We start from the raw sequence: 26,525 nt of genomic DNA on the forward strand, positions 1-26,525 counted from the left end.
ACATTAACTTTCAGCATATTTGTTAAGACTGTGTGAGTCTTCATAAGCTTATGAATGGACAGTGTCCTCAGTGCATACATGCAACCTGAAAATGCATTCAGAGCCTTGTTTAATAGCATCGCCTTTTTATGTATAAAAACATAGTTTATAGCTAAAAAAAAAGAAAGAAGCAAAACCTCAAAGGTTGCAAAACTTTTTCAGACAAGCAGTTTCCTTTTTTGAATTCTCTCGCATTTGACTTCAGGGTGACACTCTTTGACAGAGGGTATGCTGGAGGCAAAATACTTGTGATGGTAGTTTTTGTTGAGTTTGGCGCCCCTTAGTGCAAAAAGTATGGCAAACAACTTTAGAACGAAGTTTTATTTATTTTTTGTCTCTAGCTCTGCTTCAGTATCTTTATGCCACATTTCTGTGTTAAATGTTGTGCCAAGAAACCCACCAATGGCAGGTTCCATCTGATCTGTCCGTTTGTGTTAAATAAGTAGTTATTTCATTTTCCTATTGAGGTGAGAGAAAATTAAAAAAAACCCAAAACAATTAGCATGCATAACAATAGGAAGTAGAAACCTGGAGAACAGGGTCAGTGATTTATGTGACGTACCCTAAATAAGTATGGCCCTCCACCCATTTGTGTCAGAGGACAGAGACAAAACAGGAAAAACCTGCTGAAGTCGTGCTGTAAAATAGTTGGCAGTTGGTGTGCAATCCTCCCTAGAGGTTGACAGCCTCGGCCCACAGAGGAAAAGCTGTTTTGCATGCAATGAAAAACACCTGGTAAAGATAATAAGACACCTTTAATTGTGAAAAAGTGACACACGCAGTACTTAAAGAACAATTGCCTTTATTTCTTGCTCCAGTTTTAATATCAGAAAACAATGCAAAAGGATTTATGGAATATGAGCTAGCATCTAGTATGTGAGCTTCATAGACCAGCTGGTGACGGCCTTTAGAAACACACATTGCATGCGAAAGTACTTAACCGAAACAAATTAGAGCAGAAACTTGGCTAAGCTCAGGTGCTGCAGACAATAGCATCATTACGTCCAATCGTTTTAATGTTGTACTCCTTTCAAATTTGATATGGATTTAAAAAAAAGAAGAAAAAAAGTCAAGACTCCCTTTGCATCCACCAAGCCACAAATATGACAATGCAAATCTATTCAAAACCAGCAGAGTGAATTACTACTTTATGAAAATGATGAAATATCATAAAAATGCTTTAGTGACAAATGATTATGCACAGTGTGGTGCAAAGATAATGTGTTTCCATTTGTATTGTTCCAACAAAAAAAACCCCCAAACAAACCTACAGTGAGAAACAAAACACAACTAGTCGGGTAGAAAATGACAGGCAATAGGACAAAAAGGTGAACTCCCTCCATATCATCTGCAACATCATCTCCCCGTCTTTGCTCCTATGATGAGGGAACTCCAGGGACAGATACATCATACCATAACCTTTAATAGTTGAAGCAACGGTAATCATTAACACCCTGGAGGACCACTATGGGAACAGAGAGAGGAGCCATGAGGCAGAGTTTGGTTTACTGCTAGTGCTTCTCTTCTGGGTGTGTAAACCCCAGCTGCACGGTTGTGTAGCAGTAGGGAGGTTTACATGATGACGCATGGAGCGCGGCTTTTGGTGATCTTCTGCAAAGGTTTGCCATCATAAGCATTTTGAATCGCGTTCATGACCTGTGCCAAGAAACACACAGTATAAGTGTACAATGACAATAAAGGGCCATTCTTTTCTAATTGACATATGATAGGAAAATTGTATGCACAGTACTTACGTCATCCTCATACGGGAATCCACCAGTTTCAAGCTTGGAGAAGACCAGCTGCCCATTGATTTCAATCTCAAAGCTACCTATAATACCAAGAGCAGCAGAAATAGGACGTGAGAATGGCGCTTTGATGATCTAAGCTCACAATAAAGGGAGGGGTGGAATTTAAGGCTGGAGCTATGAACTTGTGGTTTGTTTCATCTGATATGAAACAAACCATGAGTTCCAGCTCCAGCGATCAACGATGACTTACTGCTTCTTCCCACGAAACCTGTCACGTCCGCATCGCTAAACTCACCCTTGACAACATGGGCGAGCTCACGATAGCGGGGCTCGTAACCTCATCCACCACTAAATTAAATAAAAACACAGGTGCGTAAGAAAATCATACTAGCAAAAGCAGAATCAGCGCTCCTTACTCTTGGCTCAGGCTGCTGCCTGCGCAGGCACCTAGCTTAGCTATGAGCTAGCCAAAAGTGAAACTGTGTTTAAACTGACAACAGACAAAAAGTTAACTGAAAATATAAAGAAAGTACGTAATATGAAAGATAAATACCAATATTCCACTTTGACTGTGACCCCCATCGTCGCTGATCCTCTAATGACCACAGAGCTCTGATCGCCTGCTTTGGTAACCACCGATTGTGTAAAACCAAACCGGAAGAGGGGCGGAGCTTATTTCGCCCACAAACCGAGGAAAACCTGATCTGTCGAGAGAATTCCGAGCACAGAGCTACACAATACATTTCTTTCTTTAAAAAGAAATAAATGTTAAATTATTTTTTAAAAACATTAAACTTTAACTAATTAGGTTATTTTGAATGGTTTAACCGGAAGTACTGCATGTAAATATCATTGTTAAAGTGCAGAAAAAAAGAAAATAAAAAAAGTGCAACGTTAGTGTTACACATTAATTATTTGAAAGCTAATTAGAGTTTTAGCTATTGTTTCATGGTTTGGCGGCACATTTTATTTGATTTTATTCGCTCACCAGGCGAATAAAATAATAAATAGAAGCAGGAAACAGGAAAACCTAAAATTTGCAGTTAATTTGAATAAAGGCATTTAGTTACATGGCGACACTACAGGATCCCAAAAAATGAGTGTGATTATGGTGTTAGTTTTTTATTTTATTTTTTATTTTTACAATGTAATGTCCCATGATTGCAAAATTACTTATTAAATGTTTTAACCCCCAAACCTCTCTGAGTATTATGAAAAAAATACAGCTTCTGTTTGTGTGGAGTAAATGATAAATGGTTATTAGTGTTTATGGCAGGCGTGTCTGCTGACTGCAGATGACCTTCAGACTCTACACACTACCATGACTCCTTCAGTGTCTGCATTTTTCGCACAGAGGCTGGAAACATGGAGTGGACATGTGAGAAAATGATGATTGTTTTATACATTACAGGCGTATAGACAGCACAGATTTGGAGATGGCAACTAGCAATCTGTCAACATGTAAGTGTTAATATATGATTCTCCTTATTCACCACAAAACGTACACAATTATGTCTGAAACCCAAAGACTCTGTATTATTAGTGTCATGAAATGATTTCTTAATGTTTCATTAACAAAGAAATTGGTCACAATGGATTGATTAGTGATGTTTCCACATTGTTTTGTTCACGTTTGTTCACTATAGTTTCATTGATAAGTAGCATGGAGTTTAATGCTGTTATGTAATACAGTGTTGAAATGTTTCTATTAAGCCATGATAAAAAAAAAACCATAGTCAGCCATAAGGTATATAAGTTTTAATAAATCTTTCATGCTTCATATTTACTCATTTTTTTATACTTGCCTCATGTTCTAATAGCTGTTTCATTTATCCTTGGCTAATTTCTCTCTTTTTTTGTTTGGAAGAAGTGTCTTTAAAGCGTCTTTTAGTGCAATGCTGAATCAGGAGAAGCTGCACCCATGTGTGATTCAAAGTGGCCGCGCCCATAATAAAGCTTGGCTTTAAGGCCCTATCACAGAGAAAATGGATGCGTTATATCACAATTTACTCCCGCACAGTTATCAAGAAGGAGCTAATTAGTTGTAGAGTCTGAAATGATCTATCTTTATCAGGGTGAAAACATGTTTTGGGATCTCATATACAAAAATACTTTTAAATTAGTCTGCCTTGTTCTTGTTGTTTGAGATACATGCATTTCTGATTTCAGTCTTTTCGATATTTTATGTCATGGATGGGAATTCATCAACAAGTAAAAAAGAAGATTTTGGGATTAGCTTTTCATTCTTGCCTCTTTTCCTTAATGTGTATTTCTATTTTTCTTCTTTAGTGGATGGTTGGTGTACATCACAGTTAAAGATTGTCCTTCTTGGTGGCAGAGACTCTGGAAAGAATGCTGTAGGAAACTTAATCCTGGGTAAAGAAGAGTTTGGCACAGAAGAGAGGACTTTATGCTCCAGGAGGATTGGGAAAGTGTCCGAACTGCGGGTCACAGTTGTGAACACTCCTGGCTGGTGGTGTGACTCCAGTGCTCAGAACACACCTAAGCTGGTGAAGAGGGAGCTCATAACCAGCGTTGCTCTCTGCTCACCAGGCCCACATGTGTTCCTTATAATAATTAAGGCAACCTCTGTCTTGTCAGAAAAGCATCGGAAGGCTTTGGAGGAACACATGGCCCTGCTGGGTGACGCGGTGTGGAGTCACTGCATGGTTGTCTTCACCTGTGCTGAGAAGTACAAAGACACAAATTCAGAAGAGTATGTAGAAAGTGGGGGAAAGGCCCTCTGCTGGCTCAGTGAAAAGTGCAGCCAGAGGTGTCACAGTGTTGTCCCGAGTGATAACTCTCAACGCACAGTGCTGCTGGAAAAGATACAGAAACTTGTCACAGAAAATGGAAACAGTGTGTTTGAAATGCAGGAACATTTTTTATGGGTGAATGAGGAAGAAAAGAGAGAGATGGAGGAGAGGACTCGGCTGAGGTTAAAGAAAATGAAAAAACACAGATCTCTGATACAAAGTGAGTTGATGTGTATGTAGGTATATATGTGTGAAAGTTATTAACACATTTGTTGAAATCTTAAAAGATGGAAAACAGAAAGTAAGAATAATCGTCAGTGAAAGAGGAAGTAATGAAAAGACAAAGTACTAACACAGAGACAAAAAGACTCATTAAACAAGATGACAGTGAAAAGGGAAGACAGGAGAGAAAAGGAATTAATACTGAAACCAGATAATAAGGGAATCACTGCAGGTGTAGCAGAAGGGATAACAATGAAATCAAAGTGGGAACTAAATTCCGAGACTAAAAGTCATTGTGTAACAGAACATTAGGTAATGACAAAGAATAATAAAACAGAAGTGCAAAAAAAAATCTTCAAACACTAGATTAAAAAAAAGACCAAACAGAAACACAAAATTAAATATATTAAACAAGAATCCAAAACTCAAAAACACAAAACCTAGACCCTGACAGTAACATGCAACCCAGTTTACTGAAACTGTGTGTTTTGGAAAACCCTTCGGGCAGTTTTTCCCCTGACGCAACTGGCAGATGTCATGTAACCATTTTGCAAAACTCAAAACCACAAGAAGCAGAAGTTTAAAAAAACAAACAAAAAAACAAACCCTCACCATGCACAGATGTAATTTCTCCAACTGAACAACTCCAAATTACCTCTATTTGTTTGTTAAATTGTGATGCAACCTATATAACCCTCAAAATCTCATTCTCAATAAAACTGTTTGTCTGTGCTTAAAATCACACAGTGCAGTCAGATTATGCACACAACCAGCTAAAATCATAAGTGCTGAGGAGTGATTACACACTAAAAAAACAGAACACAGTGTTCACTACCCGTAACCGAGGTCTTTCCAAATTCGTGTGCTGTCTTCCGCTTGTACAAAAGTTACAACACACGAAATAAAAATTTCCCTACGGCAAATTTAGAATCACGAGTTAACTTTGCAGCATATCTTTTGTCTGTGGGAGGAAGCCATGGTGTTCAGACGGTGCAAGCTCCACACAGAAAGGCTCCAGCTGACCACCTGAAACCTATAACCCTGTTGTTCATTACTAACCATAGTTGGCATCAACCCTTAACTTCCCTTTTCTGGCCTCACACTCAACTGTTAAACTGTATCAGTAGCAAGTGTGAACATTTATTTTAGTGATAGTTGTGTTTCTCTTCTGCCTCACATTATGCATTGTGCATCACGAGTGAATCCCTTTGCCCAGTGAGTCATAGCGAGCTATTAGTGTACACAGAATATGATTTAGACAGTGGGAGTAAGTGTTTTCGTAATTAGGAAAAAAACTGTAATAGTATCAGTAATCTTCCAAAACAGCTGAGAGCTTTAAGAAAGAGGTCCTTTATATATCCTGTGATGAAACTAGAAAGTTCAGAAAGCTCAATCCGTAGCTGCTTACAGCAGAAAACAGTGTTGGCTACAAAGTATATGTCCAAGGCGTAACATGCCGACGTTTTGTCACGTCCCACTGCGTTCCTGTGGAACGCAAAAGGAGACCTCCGGCGTTCTTATGGTACGCGGCGGGTTATGGCTGAAATCCAGTGCAATGACGCTCCCGCGGTAATAGACGTTCTAGCCCTCTATTCCAGCCCTAAACCTAACCTTATCCCTAGCCCTAACCATAACCTTATTCGTGACCTTAACCAGGACTTTAATGACGTTAAATAGCGTGTTTCTAAGCGATTTGAAGAAAAAGAGCGCACATGTGTAGATTGAGTCCAGACGGTTCTCATATTTCCTCATTTTTCCGAGGTCGTCATTTAGGAACGTGGTGGGTAGCCGAAAACGTAATATGTTGACGATTTGTCACCTAGCGTAAAATGTTACGCTTTGGGAGTGAGAACGTGTTGGTCCAAGAAACTTCCACTTACTTTGACTGCTTCTTTGCCGACCATCGCCACCCCAAATGTCATCTGGAACATACACTTAAACATGTGTCTGTGTAGGTGTGTTTATTGTGTCAATATAAACACAATCTACTTAACCAACCCTTGTTCTTCTTCACTTCTCTCAGATAAGTCAAAGGGAGTTACTAACATCAGGATTGTGCTCCTTGGAGCTAAGGGTTCTGGGAAGACTTCAGCACTCAACACAATCCTGGCAAGAGAGAACAACCCTAAACCCATTAGGACAGTTCGTTGCCAGGCTGGACAAGAAATGGTGCTTGGGAGACTGGTAACTGTGGTGGACACACCAGGGTGGTGGATGAACTACTTCTGTGATGAGAGCTCCAACTTTGATCGGGGGGAATTGGCGCTGAGTTCATATTTTTGTCCTCCGGGACCTCACGTATTTCTGCTGGTGATCCGTGTGGACAGAGCATTCACAGAGACCTGCAGAAGAGCAGCACAGGAGCATCTAGATATGATCGGTGAACACATCTGGAGTCACGTTATCCTGCTGTTTAGTTTTGGGGACTGGCTCGCGGACACGCCTATTGAGCAGTACATTGAGAGTGAGGGAGAAGCTCTGCGGTGGATTGTTGACAGATGTGGCAACAAGTATCATGTTCTGAACAGTAAAATGAAAGATAAGGAATTTCAAGTGAGGGAGTTGATTGCAAAGATTGAGAAAATCATCACTAGCAGTGACAACGGCTGCTATTATAAACTAGAGAGGAAAGTGTTGGACCAGCTGGAGGGGACGATGCAAAGAGAGAAAGAGAGAGCCAGAGAAAGGCTGATGAAGAAGAAGAAACAAAGGCAGATGGCAAGAGCTCAGCTGGGTGAGTTGGATAATTAACAAAGTCAACAAGATCTTGTTTTACTCATTTTAACAATATTTAATTTAGCAGTGTGGTTGCTTTCTGTTTAGATTTTTAGAAATAAATAAGTATATAACACTTCTGTTTGCCAGAGAACCTCGACCCTTTGACAGAGCTGAGAGTCGTGCTCATTGGTGGCCCAAAAATAGGCAAAAGCTCCTGTGGAAACACCATCCTCAGCAGAGACTGCTTTGACACGGCTGCTCAAACTACTTCCTGCACCGAAAGGAAGGGAAATATCTGTGGCAAGATGGTGGTGGTAGTAGACACACCAGGCTGCCTCTCTGTGACGTCGGACTTCTTGAAGGCATCCTGTGCTATACTTCTGGTTGTCAATCTTAGCTCGTCGTTCAAAGATACCTGGAGGAAAACCTTGCAAAAAGACCTGGAGGCAGGCGGAGAGCAGTTATGGAGCAGATGTATGGTCCTGTTCAGCTATGGTGACATGCTGGGTGACACAAGCATCGAGCAGCACATTGAAAGCGAAGGAGAGCCACTGCAATGGCTTGTTGAGAAGTGTGGGAACAGATATCATGTTTTAGACAATAAGAACTGGGGAGATGGAGCTCAGGTTAAAGAGCTAATTGATGTGATGGAGGAGATGCTGGTTGATGAGAGGCAGGCTCTTCTTCACAGAGGTGATCACATGTGGAAAGGTTTTGCTTCAGCTCAAGAGCAGCAGATAGGCACAGAGCCACTGTGCAAAGGGGGACCAGAGGATTTCATGCGTAGCAGACCTGAGCAGTCCAATAACTGTGAGTAAACCTAATGAAACTATTTCTTTTTTTATGAACAGTACATTTGCATAATGACTGAAACCAGTCCACTGAAGGAACAATGGGCTGAGAGGTCAGTTCCTTAATCATAATTATGCAAATTCTCATGACCATTGATCAACAACCACTGACCAAAACCCACTGATCAATGGCCATGAGTACCATTCACAGAGAGTTGGGGAATGGCTGCAATCACAGCATTGTAAGATGGCGAAAGATGTACCCTTAGGCCCCCTCCTCGATTCAGAGAAGGTCTTTCCCTTTTCACGTAAATGGCCTCCTTGACTCCACGCTCAAACCAGCGTTCTTCCCTGTCCAGGATGTGTACATCCTCATCCTTGAAAGAGTGTCCACTAGCCTGTAGGTGTAAATAGACTGCAGAGTCCTGGCCTGACGAGGTAGCTCTTCTGTGTTGTGCCATCCGCTTCGCCGCTGCAGTCAGCTGAGACTGAAGAAGTCACTTGGATGAGTGACGAAACGTTTCTCCCAGAAAACGCTACGTCCAGATGAACAGAATCAACTTTTGGAGATTTATTTTCCTGGATGATTGAGAATGCATCAAGACGTTCTTTTATATGTCTTTTGAATTTGCCAATGGGTTTAAATACTATTAACAAAATGAAAATAAGAGAGCAGTATGAGCTAATTTAAATAGTGAAAGTAAAAAAAGTGCACATAATAAACATCACAGAGGAAAACACAAAGAAAGATTCATTTAGTATGTGGTCTATGTGTTTTATACTGTTAATAAATAATAGTCTTAATAGTGTAGACTTTTTGTTGCTCACAGGAAATCACATCAAGTGTTATTATTTCCTTCACAGTGCCTGAATCTCTCCCCTATCGATCACCAAACCTCTCAGAAGAGTGTTCTCAGTTAGTAGCGTTACCAGCAGGAAGAACCATAGAGTTGGCTGAATGCGTCATTGTGGACCAATATCACTCCATGTCCTATATATTCTCTCTGCTTTCTGGCAAACAAGTACTGAGGTTGCCAAAAGTGACTCAGCATGTCCCATTTCCAGCTCCTCACAACCACCTGAGAGTGAACAGGGAGGGTCACATGGATCCCATCCCACGCAGACTTGAAACAACGCATCTGGTTTCATCTCAGACACAGAACGAGGCACGTGTAGAACAAGATTTGATCAGTGTGCAATCACTCTGCCATCCTGCACTGATAGAGCGGACTCTTAGGAGGGTCTCTGAGTCTGGAGGCCTGCAGACATTCATTGATCAGTGGGGTAACAGCAGCCTGGAGGAACTGGAAGCCTTCGTTGACTTGTACTTTGAGATTGTGTGGGAAGAAGCCATGAGATCATGTCAGCCGCCTGAACTGAGCCACGACGTGCCCGAGCAGGATAACGCTGTTGGGGAAGCTGGAGAGGAAGTGTTTACATCCATTCACAGGAAACTTTCAAAGCTGGAGCTGCTTGAGGAGATAAAGAGGGATCTGGCAGAACAGAGACAGCGCGTGGAGCAAATCTGGAGGATCATACAGCAACTTGCGTACGAAATCAAACAGGGCCGTAATAATACACGCTAATAAAGGGGTCTCAGTAATAACAGAAACAAAGATCAATAATAAAAGCAGAGAATGGAAGAGAGAAATTGGTATTTTATCGAGTGAAATAAAAATTCAGAAGCAGTTTTTGGGAGGTTTCTGTAAATAACAAGAAAAACTAAAGCAGATTTTATGGTTTTTATCCACAAGATGGAGCTATTGTATAAGGGAGGGTTGGGTAAACTATGTTCCTCTCACTCATTTAACTTTTTTTTCATGGAAAATATTAGAAATGGATTATACAAATAGTTTCTGTCATCATTCATTACATCTGATGTAACACACTGATGACTACACCTCCAGAAAAAAAGATCAAAGGTTAAAAATGGTTAGAAAAACATTGAAAATTGTCATAAAATCAAGGAAAAATGAAGATGCTGTTTCTTAAGTATACCTTTACTTACTTAAAACAATATTCCAACTTCTATATAATAAAGTGACAGTGTTCAGATTGTAGATTTATAGCAGGCATCTTTAAAAATGTGTCTAGTAGACAATGCCACAAGTGAGCGCATTTTAAATAAATAATTATGACAGTTGAAGATCTTGATAATCACAACCTAATGTTGTCCAAATATCTTTCTCTTTTTATTATAATACTATAAGAGCACAACTTAGGGAGGAATCTCTGCAGCGTTGTAGGTGAAAGCAGAGAAGATTGTACGTCTAAATAAAGAATATAGCTTCTTGCAGAATCGTTAAAGCCTTCAAAGATTTAGATTTGCTGCGTTTGCTTATGCAGGTGTCTCCACGTCTACTTCACCCAGTTTATATTCAAACACTCCAAAATCCAAGAATCTCACAATGGTTAACAAACAGGAAGTCAATCCTGCTTACTTTCTTTGCAGAGAAAATAGAGAAATTGCAAAGCTTACATTTAAAGTCTTTCCCCCCCCTCCAGTCTTTATCAAGGGCTTTCAAGTGAGTCACACACAGACAGAATGCAGAGGCTGATAGGGCTCTGGCAAAGTAATGCTGTGAAAGTCCACTGCTTTCAAGGCCAACTCTCAGATTGTTCCAAATATACATGTATGCCAACACCAGGAGGCGGGTAGCAATTTTTGATGTAGGTAAAGATTACGGATGTGTATTCTGAACCTAGATGCAAATATGAAACAGCGATACATCTGACATCTGAAGTCTGGTGTGGTCATTCTTCCCAAGCAACATCACTGTGTTTCCATTCTCTTTATTAAACATGCATTATTCAACTTTGCAAATAGGTGTCTCCACATGGTAGTGAGAGATAAGACACCTGCTGCCTTCATGGCATGGTAATGCTTTATACTTTTGCCTTATTACAATGTTACTGCGCAGAAAGCTATGTGATGCCAGGGCACGGATTCATGGATTTAGATGAGACATGGGATACAAATTTAAACCCCTACCTGTGGTGTCTTTGTGTGAGCCTATTGTAAAAAGGATAAAAAACAAGTGATGAAAAATCAGTAAGGACAAAAGTGATCATGGTGACTCACTTTCCTATTTTGAGTGACAAGAAAAAAAAGTCCACAGCCATATCAGCTAGTCTGTGAGTTCATATTAGTAACCTAAGGCTGGTGGGAAGAGCCCTAGTTTTGCTGCTATTTGATCATAAACTAGCAAAGTGTCGAAACAAACCAACATTTTCACTTGAATGTGAAACTAGACGATAAGCCATATGTAGGGATGTGATCATGTGGACCAAAGCTCAAATTCAATTACAGGACGGGATAGTATCCAATAACTTTTGAGGCATTTCACACTAACCGCACATGCTGACCCCACTGTGGCCCTAGAAGAAAAATTACAGGATCAGCAAAGAATTTGGGATTCATCCTTTGGGGATGGAAAATGTCTTCAGTTATTGAGATACCTCAGTCACGATGAAAGCAGTGGAATTATCAGCTGGCCTCCAGGCTAAATGGACTGAAGCTGTGCACCCATGATTTGGCAACAGATGCTCCAACTCTGTAATCAGTGAAACTGGCTACTGAGAAAGTGGCACATATATACTGGGAAAAACAAGCCTTATATCACAGTGGCTATGCTGAATGTGGGGCAAAATGTATCTCTTTAGTGGTTACACCTGCAGCACACTTTCTGTATTTGGACTGCACACACCTTATGTGAAAAAAAAGAAAAAGAGAAGACGGGTCTGTTTGAACTTTTGGCACATGCACACCTCTTATGAGGTGCTCTCATGCCTGATGGATCCACGGATGGTCGGCATATGCAGAGCATTCAGTGTAGCAACGGGGTCCAGACTACAAAATATTTATCATGACTGCATTTGAGAAAAAAGATTGATTTGAGAGACATTGCAGAATATATGTTGGTCTCCAGGAAGATGACAGGTATTAACCTCTGGATGCAAGGTTTTAAACACACTATGACCTGCACAGTTGTGTGTATGGTCATGGCCGTTTACTCGCGTAAAGGTTTTTGTGCATAAAGACACACAACTGTCGTGGAACTCCTGTGTAGTACGTTTTTTCAGTGCTTGTTACTGGGCTTGTTCTCCGATTGCAGCATCACTCACTCTCCTATCATCCACAATTTTATTTTGTTATGGATTTTCCTCAGGCCAGCCTCAGCTCTGCACTCAAACTTGTACTTATTATGATAGCTATGAAAAAAGACAAAGAAATCTAAATGTGGGGATCCAGGACAGGGATGGAGACTTTTCGAGGATGGAGTTACAGGAGGCATAATAGCAAAGAAGTGATTTGTCGGCAATCATGGTCTATTTATCTCTGTCAGTCTTCATCTTGGCATTTTCTCTCTTTGCATTATACCTTTTCGAATATCATTAGTCCTTCAATCCTCTCTCCCTCCTGTCTTATCATCTATCTTCCTCTGTTGTCAACATGTCATTCCTCTACTCTATTCTCCCGCTGCCCATTTTCTCTCAGCCTATTCTCCCTTTTCTATCTCTCCACATGTCTTTTCTCTCGGCCGTCTCATTCTCTCTGCAGGTCTCCATCTCATGGTCTCCCCTTCCTTCTCTCAAATCAAGTCGTGAGTGTTCAGCCCTCCCCTCTCATTAAGGGAGTTCTGTAGCCCAGGAGGAAGTGCAGTAGAAATGGATCCCCCCCCTCTCTCTCTTCGTTGTGGAGGCTGTTGAGGAGACAATTCTGAGCCCACATCCATCTCCATTAGTGGGACAGCACAGCGACCGGCACGACCCCCCCCCCCCCCCCAGCCGCTGCCCCGTGTCACGTTTCACTGCCTGCTATTTTTCCAGGTGGAAAGAGAAAGCCGGGCAGAGGGACAGCAGGGTAGATGCTGGGAACGGGTCTAGAGAAGAAGGAAAAGAGGAATGATTTAGACCTGGAGTAAAGAAATCATCCGTCCTCCACTTCTTTTCATGCTCTGATACACTGACTTCCCCTGGGGGTGATGTCTGGGACATGGCGCAGTGTCCACCAGTGCACCTCAGCGGGAGTACTGAAACTTTCTACCTTTTTAAAGAAAGTCTGCATGATGATCTCACAAGTGCTTTAGGCTTACATAGCTAGTACAGCACAGAAACAGCTGCTATTAGGCCAGGTCATGTTCGTGCGTGCTACAGCTAAATGGTGAGTTTAGCATTAATCCGACAGGATGACACTTAATTCTATCAAGGCTGTGATTAACAAAGGCTTTTCTACAGAGACATACAGGGTATTTAAGGGATTATTTTAAATAGTAACTTTCTCTTTCTGTTTTTTCTCTTTAAATTCCACAGTTATGCCACTAAATTATGTTTTTTTTTCTTTTGGGGCTGTTCACGGCAATTTAAAAAAATACTTTGGCTAATGTTAGATTTTAGTGTTAACCAGCAATGGTTGTGACTCATGATTTCTAGCAAAGCACAGTCATAGACTTGCAGTAGTAACTTTCTGTGAATCCTCATTCCATCCATCTGTTCTCTACCACCTATCCTTATCAGGCTAGAGTATCCCTGCTACCACAGGGCGAGAAGCAGGGTACACTGTGGACAGATGGCCAATCTGTTGCAAGAGTAACAGAGAGAGACAGACAACCCTTAACACATTAACACCTATGGGCCGCGCATAGACTCAACCCACTAACTCTTTTGGACTGTTGGATGGAGCTAGAGAGAAGATGCAAACTCAACACAGAAAGGCCAGATGGTGGAGTGGAACATGCTATCCACGTTTTCGTGATCGATTTCACTTGCCACCAATCTTTTGGGAATTTTTAACGGAAAGATTTTATAACTTTTGACTGTAGTACCAAGAAATCCTAGACTGTGTATAAAAGACTGGTGTAGCCACTGTGATGTTACCTGTTTGTTAGTGAGGTCCTGTTGTTGGTAAACGTGAAAAGTATTACTTTTTCTGCAATGGCAGAATCAAGTGAAATTGTTAATCTAATCTGCCAAAACAAATGACATTCCCATTATTCTCAGCCGTACTGCAGTTGAACCTGGTCCCAATCTTCAAAGCAACTATTCCAAAGACAAACAAGACTGCAAATTTATTGTTTATTGCAGTAATTCTGGTGTGGTCTCAAACCCCCATTTCCCCTCGTGTGACTGTAGCATTATCGTGCCTGGAATCAGAATTTAGGTTAAAGTAAACTGGGCATAAGGAGGCATAAACAGCATGGTCAGACATTTTCTTCCTAACAGTCACAGGGTTACACATTGTAAATCTGCTCACTGGGGTCAGACTGTCAATGTGGAGTTGTAATGTGCTGACGTGTGTGAAGAAGACCTTTCTGCTACATAAATGACCCAAACTGTTGCTTTGTCAGTGTTGCCTAAATTACAATGCACTGAGGTTTCAGACCACACCATGCAATAGCTGACCACACACACTATTTAATTTTTGTCGGGTTCAACTTCTCTCTCTTTACCAAAATGAAATTCGAATAGCATTCTACGGTGGCCCTGAGAGGCCAAATGGACTGCAACTTAAGAAAACACCAGCAATAATAAAAACGCTGCAAAAGCAAACAGGACACAATGGAAATAGTAAAAAAAGGAAACAGAAATAGAAAAAACGAAAACAGAAATAGGAAAAAACAGATTTCCAAACGTGCAAGGGAAGTGTTTCTGGGGAGACAATAACCTGACGGACCAGTTGCAGTAACTTAATCGCGCTAGGAGACGCTTAAAAGAAGTGAAGGGTCTATCGGTTTTGTGAAGAAAGAAAAGATGAGAGGTAAGTGTGTTAGCCTAACTATTAGCCTAAAAATCCATCATCAGTATTATATGAATAATGAGATTAAAACACACTTACCTAGCATGTTTTGGTTCCTCCAACTGGTCCGTCGGGTTATTGTCTCCCCAGAAACACTTCCCTTGCACGTTTGGAAATCTGTTTTTTCCTATTTCTGTTTTCGTTTTTCCCAATTTCCGTTGTGTTTTGTGTGCTTTTGCAGTGTTTTTCTTATTGCTGGTGTTTTCTTAAGTTGCAGTCCGTTTGGCCTCTCAGGGCCACTGTAGGGCATTACCACTGGAAGAAATCCAGAATGTGACTTTTGTAGAACCATCTAAAAATAATAGCAGCTGTGCTGGAAGCAGTGCAGCTCACAGAAATGACCTTGAAGGCAAGATCAACCAAACTTAAAGGTACGATTTCTGATTTTCATGGACAGGGTTATGGAATTGGATGATAACACCATCTTCAAGAATGACCATTCAGAACATCTACAGACACTGGACTTTGGATAGTCCATTTGACCCTTTGCTTGATTAAGTTGGATAGATAAAGTTCAAATTCTCTGTTTTTAGATTTGTCTGACAGGGCTTCAACTCTCAAGTGCACAACTCTTTCATATCAAACCTCTAGGAACTTTTATATCTAAATATGCAGTTTGCTCTATATGTATTATAAGTAGTGTCATGGCTCTGAATCCTCAACAAATGTAAAATATATAAGGGAAATAAATACTGTCCTCTTTATTTTTTCTCATTACAGAGCTTAACAAATTTATTAGACCAACACCCAATTGACTTGCCCTAAGTTAACAGGATAAAAAAACGTTAATACCCCAGTACATGCAAGCTCTGTAATTGATATTTTAATGCCAAAATATAAAATTTAATGTTTTTTAAAGGCAGAAAGAAATACTAAATAACATTCATATTTTTAACTTACAGCATTCCTTTAGTTGTAATTCTGCTATACTTCTGGTGAAAATCGATGATGCATTAAAATAACTGTTTACTGCTTTCCTGATACAGGATGCTTTAGAAGCTAAGAGCTTTGATGAAAAGGTTGTGACAGAGGCAGTGAGAGGAGTATTGGGTTGACTTGGGATGGAGAATAAAGGGATGTGTGATAATCAAATACTGTCTTTGTTTTTGTTGCAGACACACGACAACATTTCTCAAAAGTCTTCAGCTGTTTCAAAACTAGTTTAACCAATAAAACACATTAATGTGGGAACCCCTGTGCTCATTAAGTCCTCTTTAAAATGTCATTTAGCTTGTGGGAATTTCACTGAAAATGTTCAGGAGTACTATGAATATATCCAGGCTTCAAACATGGAGATGATGGAGGAGTTTGTGTCAGAAGTAAATGAGGTACTTTTGGCTTTGCTGCCACCTGGCCCAGACCAGAACAGCCGCATTTACACACTCACACCCAGGCCTCCCCATTCCATCTTCCTAAATTCATGTCTGTCATTTTGCCCCATCAGGATATGCCGGGTCAGGGAAAACCTCAAGGGCAAAGTTCAGGAAACAATTAAGGAAAATAACTGCACGCCAGTTGAGTAAATTCCCATTCCATTTTGAATTTGTGTCTGTTTCTCACAAAGTCTCACTCGTTAAATCATTAACCCCGTGACTGGAGACCAATAAAGTAACACAATTGTATGTTAAAAATTTAGAACTGCTTTGCAAGTGACTATTACAGGACCTATTACGGAGAGCGAAATGAGAGAATAGCTCCCTGTAAATCAATCAGCGGTGGCATACTGGGTTTGTGGTCTGACCCTGAAGTGGATTTCACCTTTAGACATTATCTTCCCACTCTGGCCAGGCAAAATGCTTCCACAGCACTTTATTACTGGAACATGTCAGTAGCACTTAAATAAGATATATATCATGGCTCTCTTATAACTTAACCACTATCTGTGTGCAGGATTGCAGTGTAACACTGGAGCTTGACTCCTATAGAAATGCAGTTTGGAGTCCAAATACATATGAAAACGTTTTTTATTTAATAGCTTTTGAGCATCATGTGTGTCTTTGGGCCAGTGTTTTTTAACTTGGAGACTCCACTGGATGATATGGTAATTTACCATGAAACTTTGTACAGACACTCACAGTTCATAGACAAAACACACTGCTGTAACTATCCATGAACTGTGAACTCTAATAACACTTTTTACTTTTTCTTCTGACGCCATCACTGGGTCAAAATTTCAGTTTACCCAAATTCTTTAATTTATGCCCAAATGTTAACCAGTGCCATTCCCATCACTCTCATCTTTAAGTATCAGCAACTCAAGATGCTGAAAATGTAAACATTACCCATCAAACACCAGAACATTACTGTTATCATCGTGATCACGTTAATGCAATTTAGCTCAAAGTACATCATGCCTAAAAGGATGTACATACAGGAAGAGGCTGGCACCAATGCAGTGAGCAGAGACCCTGTAATGTAAATTCAATTTAGCTTAAGCTTACCTAACCATAAGCTACAACTTTCTCTTTGTCTTTGCTACTTCAAGAAATGGTGTGCAAGAAGTCACAGCTTTAAATTATGAATCTCAACTTTAACCTATTTTAGGCTCATTTTTACTTTCAAGGACATGATGGTAGCGCCCTCTTGTTAACATATGTAGACACAGACTCACATGACAAAGAATACACACTCTTTCTATATTTTAATGTTTTATGCATCAAAACATAATAAAAAAAATCATCTTGTCTTTACCAGGTCTTAGAATTAGGTAAGTTTAAGCTGGGAGAAACAACAACACTTGACGCACAGAGTTATTTTTTTATATAGCAACAACTAAGGCAAAATGCAAAAGTGGTGGGTAAACAGCTAAGGAAACCCCATGATTCAAAAGTTTGCAGAACCTCCTTTTGCAGCAATAACTCGAGGAAATTATTCTCAGTATGAGTTTATCCATCTCTCTCATGTTTATTGAGAAGTTTTAGTCCACTTTTCTTTACAACACTGATTCAGTTTATTTACTTTTGACTCCAGAATTGACTTCAAATTGTTTGGAGGTGGCCTTATAACCCTTCCCAGATTGATGAGGAAGACAATACTGAATTGTTTCTTCGTTAGCAGTGTGTTAACACACACCTGAATACAGAGGTATTCACACTTGCTGATAATCAACTAATCAAGTGTATGTGATTATTAGTACCTAGCCGCTACGTATCCTTTTAATTCCTAGTAGCACTTAGTCTTCCCTGCACAGCTTCAGCATTTGGGCTTGGTTTTTGTCAGATAAATAATACCACGGTGTAATATGTCATATGCCGTTGTATTTACTTGGTAATTAACAGAAGATTAAAAACAATCCTGATATGTAAAACCTAGAAGAAGGTGTCGTTTCTTTTCTCCACTGCAGTTTTCATTAGTGACAACGTGTCTGAAGCATATTGTGTCCATGCTGTGAAAAACTCTTGACCAGATTCTCCTGACATTTTTCAGCTTTCATGAGTGAAAACAATCATTTTTTTACTGGATGTTGATTTCTGATCTTTAATCTTTTCTTTATGGTCTTGGAAAGAAACCATGTGGAAGTATTTCATTCAGAATAACTGCTGTGGGTGGTTTTGTGTAGCCTGGCCTGCAGCTATCCAGACTGCGGGTGGTTGTGAGTCATAATAAGTTACATCATATTTACATCATTTTAGGCGTCACAAGAAACATTTTTCAGAAACCATTTATCAAGAGCACAAATATACCGATGTGCTTATTCGCTGTGACACACGAACACATTAATAGGGGTTATTTTATAAATGGCAGGATCCATGAATTTAGTCTGGATTTTAAACAGTATTAATCATGTGCAGCTATTTGACAGTTCAGCCATTGGTCTTTTTTTTTAGGCAATAAAATGGTTGGCTGAGTGGAGAAAGCCTGAGGTGTATGGCTTGAATAACAAAAAAACATATAGTAAAGTTAGGAGGTTATTGTAATGTGTAATGTGAAAAGAAGGATACAAGGAAATGAAATAATGGAAAAAACAGGGAGAGGAAAGAAAACCACGCCAATGAATACAGATTTAATGTTCAGAGCTGTGAATTATGACAAATGGACATATACATTACAGACACACATGCATGCACGTGCGCGCACACACATGCACATGCACACATGAGTTTATTTTGTCTCTGTGCCGAGGATTTCCAGCACATTAGCAACCAGCCATGTATGCCGTTTGAAGGGACACGACTTGAGAACACAAGGCCTTTGATCACTGCCAGTGAAACAGAAAGCATGATGGGGCTGAAATGCAAGGCTACCACACACCTAACACACACAAGCAGAGAAACACAAACGCCTCTATCAGCCTTGCTGCTGTTCTTGCACGCAGTGGTTGAATCATATTAGGACGTAAAAACAAAATGCACACCCAGATCCGCGCGCACAAAAACGGATTAAGTAATTAAAACTTTCATTACTCAATATTATTTCATAGTATTGAGCTGCTGTGGAAGATCAAATTCTAGATGTAAAGGATTGGAGGAAGGTAGAGGAAGAGGATCAGGTTTTGTGTTATTGCTATTCAATATCTTCCACCCAGCTAATCACATTAGTCTCTTTTTGGTGCCCTGCTGTCAATGCACGTCCTTGGATTGCTCTCAGTCAACTAATCCCTTTTTGCCAACACATCTATCCTTCGCTTTGCTCCTAGCACTTCTTTTCAGATTTTTCTTTTTCAGATTTCTCGACCGCTTCCGTCTCCTTTCATGTGACGTCTACTTTCTCCCAGATGCTTAAGAAATCAGAAGACCATCGGTGGCCTTTATGATCCCAGGTTGCGCATAAAGGCACACAAAAAGGACATCATCCTCCCTTATTCATAGACATCAATTTGTGCACCATGATAATTACATTTCTGATCGATTCAGAGGAAACGGCAGTCTTACGTACGGCGGTGCTCGATGCAATCTCAAGGTGCAGAGAAGGTTTAACAATGCCATCAATATTCCATCACCATCACCTTGAGTGAAACAGCTCATCCATTTGGAGGATAATAGTGGTTAGCTGAAGCGTCACCATGAAGCCATTGAGAAAAGCAGCCAGATAAGAACTACTACTCCTTTTACAGTGGATCAGAGAAAGATCTTATCTGACACAATCTTTCACTTCCTACGAGGGAGATGAGAGAGTGACAAGTAAAGAATTTGTGCTAATACGAGCCATTCAAGAGTGTTTAAGAAAACTAGACTTTCATGTTGTTTTCAGGACTAGCAAAATGATCAAAGCAGCATCTCATAAACAATAAAACATGACAATTAAATTTTAAGTACCCATGTGGAGTAATAAAAGGCAGGAGATGAGTATAATAAAATAGCATTACCCCTCTTATGCATGGCTAAATTCATCTCACTCTTCTTTTTCTCGCAGTCAAGTTTTACAGTGGTTAAAGCCCTAAACACAAAATCATCATGCTAGATATTACAGTGAATTATTGGTGAAGGGGGGCAAATATTCGGTATGCAACCTCGTTTCCAGAAAAACACGAATGCAGGCTAAAAATTTAATGAAAGAAAATGATTGTATTTGTGATTTTTTTAAAGTCTATCTTTATTGTAAGACAGTAAAGATATTAAATGTTAAAAATGAAATAAATGTTTTGAATTATGAAAGCTTAGTTTGAATATTTATACCACATTTATTAATGCAGGGCAGATTTAAAAAGACAGCAAGAGATGGTTTTTAATTAAAAGAGACAAAACAACTGGGTGACTATACATTTAGGTTAATTAGTAATGCTGCTGGGTATGAAAAGAGTATGGCTATAGGTACATATAGCTATACATTCTTCCATACATTTAATTTCACTTTTTCAAGTCAGGGTCACAGTTGGGCTGAAGCCTATCCCAGCTGTCATGAGGCAAGAGGCACTGTACACCCAGAAGACCTTACTAGTCTGTCACAGGTCCCAACTGGTCAGCAGATTAAAACCCAGGACTCTCTGTGAGGCAAACACTGCACCACTGTACTGCTAGGGCTCGACGATTAAAAAATTCATACTAAATGAGAGGAAACGACTCGTTAAGACGGCCATCTTTGCACGGATGTGTTCGTTTTCTGAGCCTGTGATCCTGCGCTCGCAGCGTCTGGTTCCTGTTACACTGGGGCCATTTGTACTTAGGGGTCACATGTTTTACAACTTGGTACTTTCATGCTACTGCCTCCCCACGCGATGACAGCAGGGGATCTGCAGGTGAATCTGAATGTGAACACAACCCGACCACCAGCCATGTCAAGACAGAGGGCACAGACAGGCCACGTTTTATACGACCGCCCGGGAACGTCGCACCTGCTCAATAACACTATTCTCCGTACAGTTCGTCTCGGTGAGGTTTATCAAGTATGAAACGACTGGTATTTGGTGGCCGAGTGTGTGTTGGGTCACTGTAAATATGGTGAACCATCTCAGAAGCAATATGACACTCACTCGGATGTTTTACTACACCTCTGCTGCATCGTCCGGCTGCCTGGAAATTCATCCACTCTGTCACGAAATAGAGGCTTTCTGGCAAGATATGGTCAACCAGCACATGTGAATCAGACTTATAAGAATGAGGGCACCATTGGGGCACTTTTTCTGGGAAATGTTAAAAATAGCAACATCCAGCCAAAAAGTTGTAGTCACTCATTCTAACTAATTAATGCTGATGATTTATTCAGTTGAACAGTGCTTATCCAGTAACCACAGGATTTCCTTCTGTTTTGGTTCAGGCAATACACCATCTTATCACACGCAGAAAAAGGGTTAACCTCTGGAGACCTGGGGTGCAGTTGTATTTGGGGTAAATACACCATGCAATCTTTTCCGCATTAGTATTCTGGTTTAAAAAGAACAACTTCTAATAAAGTAATTCTTTAGAAAACACATAAACATTGATCTATACTGTTTCTCATTAGAAGAGATTTTTTAATGAGGCAGACCAGCCCTGCAACACCAGTTTTATTGTATAAAGTTAGAAAAAAGGACACGGTCTTAATGTCCACACATGCAATGGATGAGGAAGACTTTTGTGTTTTTTATTAGCAATTTATGACACAGGACAAAAACAGCATGATTACACTGTAATGCTAAAATAGATTAAAAAAATAAATAAAAAAAAGAAAGACATAACCCGGCCCTCACAGTGCACCTTCCAAATCTCTCATTAGGGGATCTGACCATTTCTGCAACCTTCTCTATACTACAATCTGACATTTACACCCACTTCATGGTGTGATTGTAAAGTTGTGTGGAAGTGAGGGAAAAGCAAGGTTTTGACCTTCTCTCTTTACCTTTCTAACTTGTCATGTGGCTGTTTCTATAATCAGAACTGTGCACAATATAAATTCTTTCTCAGAGGTATTATCTGAAAATATGCTATGAGATATGTTGTCCCATGGCTTACAATAAGGAAACCTCTCTAATATGAAAAGACTTATGTGTTGTTGCTTTTCAGGTTTTCTGTTATCCACAGTTTATGTTTTGTTTGGTTGCATTTAGGCACAAAGCTACTTGGGTGATCACAAAAAGGTTGGCTTGGGCTAAATCCATCCGTTTCATTGTTTGTCCTATTCTGCCCCATTCACAGGTGACAAAACAAGCTCACATTTCACATGTAACTCTTCATACGATCTGCAGGTCGCAAATCCAGCATGTACAAATTACACATAGTGCCATTTTGGCTGTAGATCAAAAGTTAAGGGATCAACAGTTCATCCTGAAGGGTGAACTGTTGAGTCGATGCCTGTATGAAACTTTATGCCAGTCCATTTATACCAACTCTTGCGTGGCTAATTAGTCGGATGCACAACTACATTCATATGCACAAGTCATTATGAGAACAAAAGATTAGCTCAAATTTGCAGCTGATACTTGTTCAGTGTTTCGTAATATGTCTTTGTGCAATTTAACAGTTAATCATCAACAAGTTAATCAGGAGCTACTTTGTTAATGAGCCTTTACGTCCTGCTTTATTTTTATGTGTTCCTTGGAAACTGTTCAGGTATTGTAAACTTGTTTGCTGCTAAATCAAGTTCAGCTTTCTTTTCATGTCTGCCTCCAACTTGGCATCTTGTGTGAGTCGCTGGCGGCAGGTCATCTTTCCTGTTCCTTCACTATGGAATGTATATGGCTGAAAACACGGCTTTGAACGTCCAAGCACAACAGATGAGCAGGAAACTCTAAGATGAAAAGTCTTGCATTTTGACTCTCTGCTTTGATTTTGGACAACGCTGGTGTGTTTCCAATGAATTGGCCTTGAGATGAGAAAGAAAAATCTGGCTTTGTAAAAATGCACTGTAAACATGAGTCACTGAAGCACATTTCCCAGGGGGACAGTTTCTTTCACAAACATACACTCAGACAAAAAGGAAGTAACAGGAGAAAGTAGGATTCGTCGTGCTCTGTGGATAAAAATGCAGCTGAAGTCATTAATCACACACTCGCTGTAATTAGAAGAGGAGAAAATGTATGCCTAAGTAAATCACTTAGCACTGCTCAGAGGGAAAAAGAACTGTTAAAAACATCAGCCATGTGTCTTAAAATGCATAAAACAGCCTGTAAATGAGTGCAAGATCTGGTACTGCTGTTGTTTTGTTTTTTTCAAAATACATACAGTCACAGCAAAAAGAAATTACACCCTCTGTCAGTTTGAAGGTCTTAAATATCAGGACATAATAAGATTTTCTGCAAGAGTTTTTTCAGGGCATTTGTTTATGCACAGGTCTCTTAAGGTTCTGGCACAGCATTTCAATCAGGTTGAGGTCTGGACTTTGACTAAGTCATTGCAAAAGTTGATTCTTTTCTGTTTCAGCCATTCTGTTGGAGATTTGCTGCTGTGCTTGGGGTCACGGTTCTGTTGCATTACCTAAGCCAAGCTTTAGCTGTTGGACAAGTGGCCTCACATTTGGCTCTAGGACACTTTAGTATACAGAGGAGTTCGTGGTCAATGTCTGCAATGTGCCCGAGTCCTGTGTCTGCAAAAGAAGCCCAAATCAGCACCCCTCTATCCCCATGCTTGACAATTGGAGCTGTTTGAGCTGATATGCTTTGTTTGGCTTTCACTAAATTTGGTGCCGTGTATTATGGCCAAAAATCTCCACTTTGGACTTGTCTGTCTAAAGCAGCGGTCCCCAACCCCCGGGCCTCGGACTGGTACCGGTCCGTGAGTCGTTTGGTACCGGGCCGCAAGAGTTGAGGCTCAGGTGTGAAATGTATAGTTTTCAGGGTTTTTATCGGTTTTCAGCGTTATTTTGTTATCGTTTTTATCATTTACTCAGTTTTCCTTGGTCTTTTCACGTGTGTTATGAATAAATTTTCTTCTTTCCGGTACTAGTTTTATTTTGTTGTATTTATCTGCAACACCTTAAAGGCCGGTCCATGAAAATATTGTCGGGCATAAACCGGTCCGTAGCGCAAAAAAGGTTGGAGACCGCTGGTCTAAAGGACACTGTCCAAAAGTCTTGTAACTTGTTCAGAGAGAAGCTTCCTCCAGACAACCCTTACAAACAAGACACTCATGTTCAGTCTTTTTCTAATTGTACCGTGGTAAACTTTGACATCCTCACAAAGGCCCGTAGAGCCCAAAATGTAGCTCTTGGATTGTTTGCAGTTTCTCTGAAGATTGACTCAGTTTGACCTTGGGGTGAATTTTTTGGGGCGTGCACTCCTGCAAAGATTGGCAGCTGTCTTGAACGTTTTCCACTTGTGAATAATCTTTCTTACTGTAGAATAATAGACTTTAAATTGGTTGGAAATTATGTTACAACCCTACAATCGTTAATGTCCCTCCACTTTGCCATTGTATTAAGAAACATCTGAATGGTCTAGACCACTTTTATAGAAGTGGTCTCACTTGCTCATTATCAGTTAATTAATTGCATTTGATTATAAACAGCTGGCTGCTACTTACCCTAATAAGTCCTATGGAAGGAGTGAGGGTGTTATGGTTGTTACTTGATGTGTAAAACCTCAGAAGTGAAATGGGCATACTGTCTTTTTACCAAGCTACTGAGAAGAAGAACCCTTATATTTAAAACATTTATTTCTGCTTGTAACAGACCACAAATTCTGAGATGAAATATTCAGTTGAAATTTACAGTATCTGTTTCACATAAATATATTTGAAATATGGGAACACTTTTGTAAGAAAACCTCTCTATTTCATGAAATAATACCACAGCATGGTGCGTTAAACGCTAAAGGATCCGTTTTTATTCTTTGCTTTGAACCTTTGATATTAAGTTAACCAGGGAGAAAAAAATACACACACACACACACACACCATCTATATGACAGCCTAAAGACAGCCTGTCAGGAGGAAAGTGTATGCTCTCTTACAGCGCTGGCTCAGCTCCAGTCTTCAGCGTGTACTTTTTGCGGTTTTATATTTGCAAACGATTTGTGAAGGGTGAAAGCACCTCCTCCTCTGCGTTGAATCTCATCTATAATTCTTGTTTTTAGATCTGTAACCAGTCACAGGTGATGTACTATCCCCTACTTGGCAGCCAGTTAAAAACATGTGGCGTCCACTCTCCCGACTCCGTATGGCTGTTTCCCAATGCATGCTGAGACATAACTGTATACAGTGGGCCTCCAACTGTTACATCAGGCACAATGTGTCACCTCAACGGCAAAAAGATAAGAAATCAGTGTGGTTAAACATCACACAGGGGTCATCCCGTCTTTAGACTCAACAGGAGAGGCTCTTGTCTCGACTAGACTTATCTTTGTCTAAACACAACATCTGTATTTTATATCCACACCAGTATGCAAGAAATCAAATCCATTCCCTCAGTTTACATCGTTCTTTCAGATCTTATGCCATGTTTTTGACAGAGCAGTATTAACCTTAACACTGCTTTCCCCACAGGTTGTGAACAAAAGGCAAGTATTGATAGAATATGTGAATAATTTTATTCTATTCATGGACGGCAAAAAAACATTTCCATTATGTTCACACTTGACCAGAATAAGTTCAGCACATATTAATATCCGGCAAAGAGGTGGTATACGAGGTAGGCCCGTTAGCTCAGTTGGTTAGAGCGTGGTGCTAATAACGCCAAGGTCGCGGGTTCGATCCCCGTACGGGCCACAAGCTGTTTTGGGAGGGGAAAGCTCAGTAGGCATGATCAGAAGGTCAGTTGTTCAAACCCACTAAACGTGCTACCCTGAGTTACTTTTGCTCAGGGGTGCTTTGAGTTACCCCTGAGCAAGGTACCATCCCTACACGCTGCTTCACTGAATGAATGCAGAGAGTAAGTTTATAGGAAAAAACAAGACTGAGTGAATCTGAGACCATTACATCATTGGAGATCATTTAAAAAAAAATATTTCTAACTGTAGAGGAGGGAAAAAAGTTGTGGTCCTTCAAGACAACTGTATAATTAATCTTTTATGTAACTAATCTATTTAATGATCAAGCATCAAAATATTTAAGTCGTAGAATGGCCAAAAGTTATTCACAGTTAAGGGTGTGACTGTGACGGTTGG

At 40.2% G+C, this 26,525-nt stretch overlaps 2 protein-coding genes and 1 non-coding gene across 4 annotated transcripts; 2 read left to right on the top strand and 1 right to left on the bottom strand.

Moving 5' to 3' along the window:
* Positions 1–824: 824 nt before the first annotated feature.
* On the bottom strand, positions 825–2,467 carry LOC102798572 (migration and invasion enhancer 1-like). Its single transcript, XM_006803005.3, has 4 exons — positions 2,344–2,467; positions 2,041–2,138; positions 1,794–1,870; positions 825–1,695 (listed from the first exon to the last, which is right to left on the bottom strand). The coding sequence occupies exons 1-4, from the start codon at positions 2,370–2,372 to the stop codon at positions 1,612–1,614; spliced, it is 288 nt and encodes a 95-aa protein (XP_006803068.2). The 5' UTR covers positions 2,373–2,467; the 3' UTR covers positions 825–1,611.
* Positions 2,468–3,133: 666 nt separating this feature from the next.
* Positions 3,134–10,022, top strand: LOC102798868 (uncharacterized). Of its 2 annotated transcripts, XM_006803006.3 has the most exons (5): positions 3,134–3,251; positions 4,080–4,766; positions 6,792–7,502; positions 7,634–8,296; positions 9,142–10,022. In XM_006803006.3, exons 1-5 carry the CDS (start codon positions 3,227–3,229, stop codon positions 9,861–9,863), a joined length of 2,808 nt encoding a protein of 935 aa, XP_006803069.3. In that variant the 5' UTR covers positions 3,134–3,226; the 3' UTR covers positions 9,864–10,022. The 2 variants fall into 2 exon arrangements, with proteins under 2 accessions (XP_006803069.3, XP_087696487.1); XM_087840361.1 differs by lacking the exon at positions 3,134–3,251 and having other exon boundaries at positions 3,980–4,766.
* Positions 10,023–26,053: 16,031 nt separating this feature from the next.
* On the top strand, positions 26,054–26,127 carry trnai-aau (transfer RNA isoleucine (anticodon AAU)). The gene has a single exon. It is a non-coding gene; the product is annotated as a tRNA-Ile (tRNA).
* The last annotated feature ends 398 nt before the right edge of the window (positions 26,128–26,525 follow it).

This window comes from Neolamprologus brichardi, chromosome 4 (assembly GCF_056152115.1).
Source record: "Neolamprologus brichardi isolate AB-2024 chromosome 4, ASM5615211v1, whole genome shotgun sequence".
Taxonomy (NCBI): Eukaryota; Metazoa; Chordata; class Actinopteri; order Cichliformes; family Cichlidae; genus Neolamprologus; species Neolamprologus brichardi.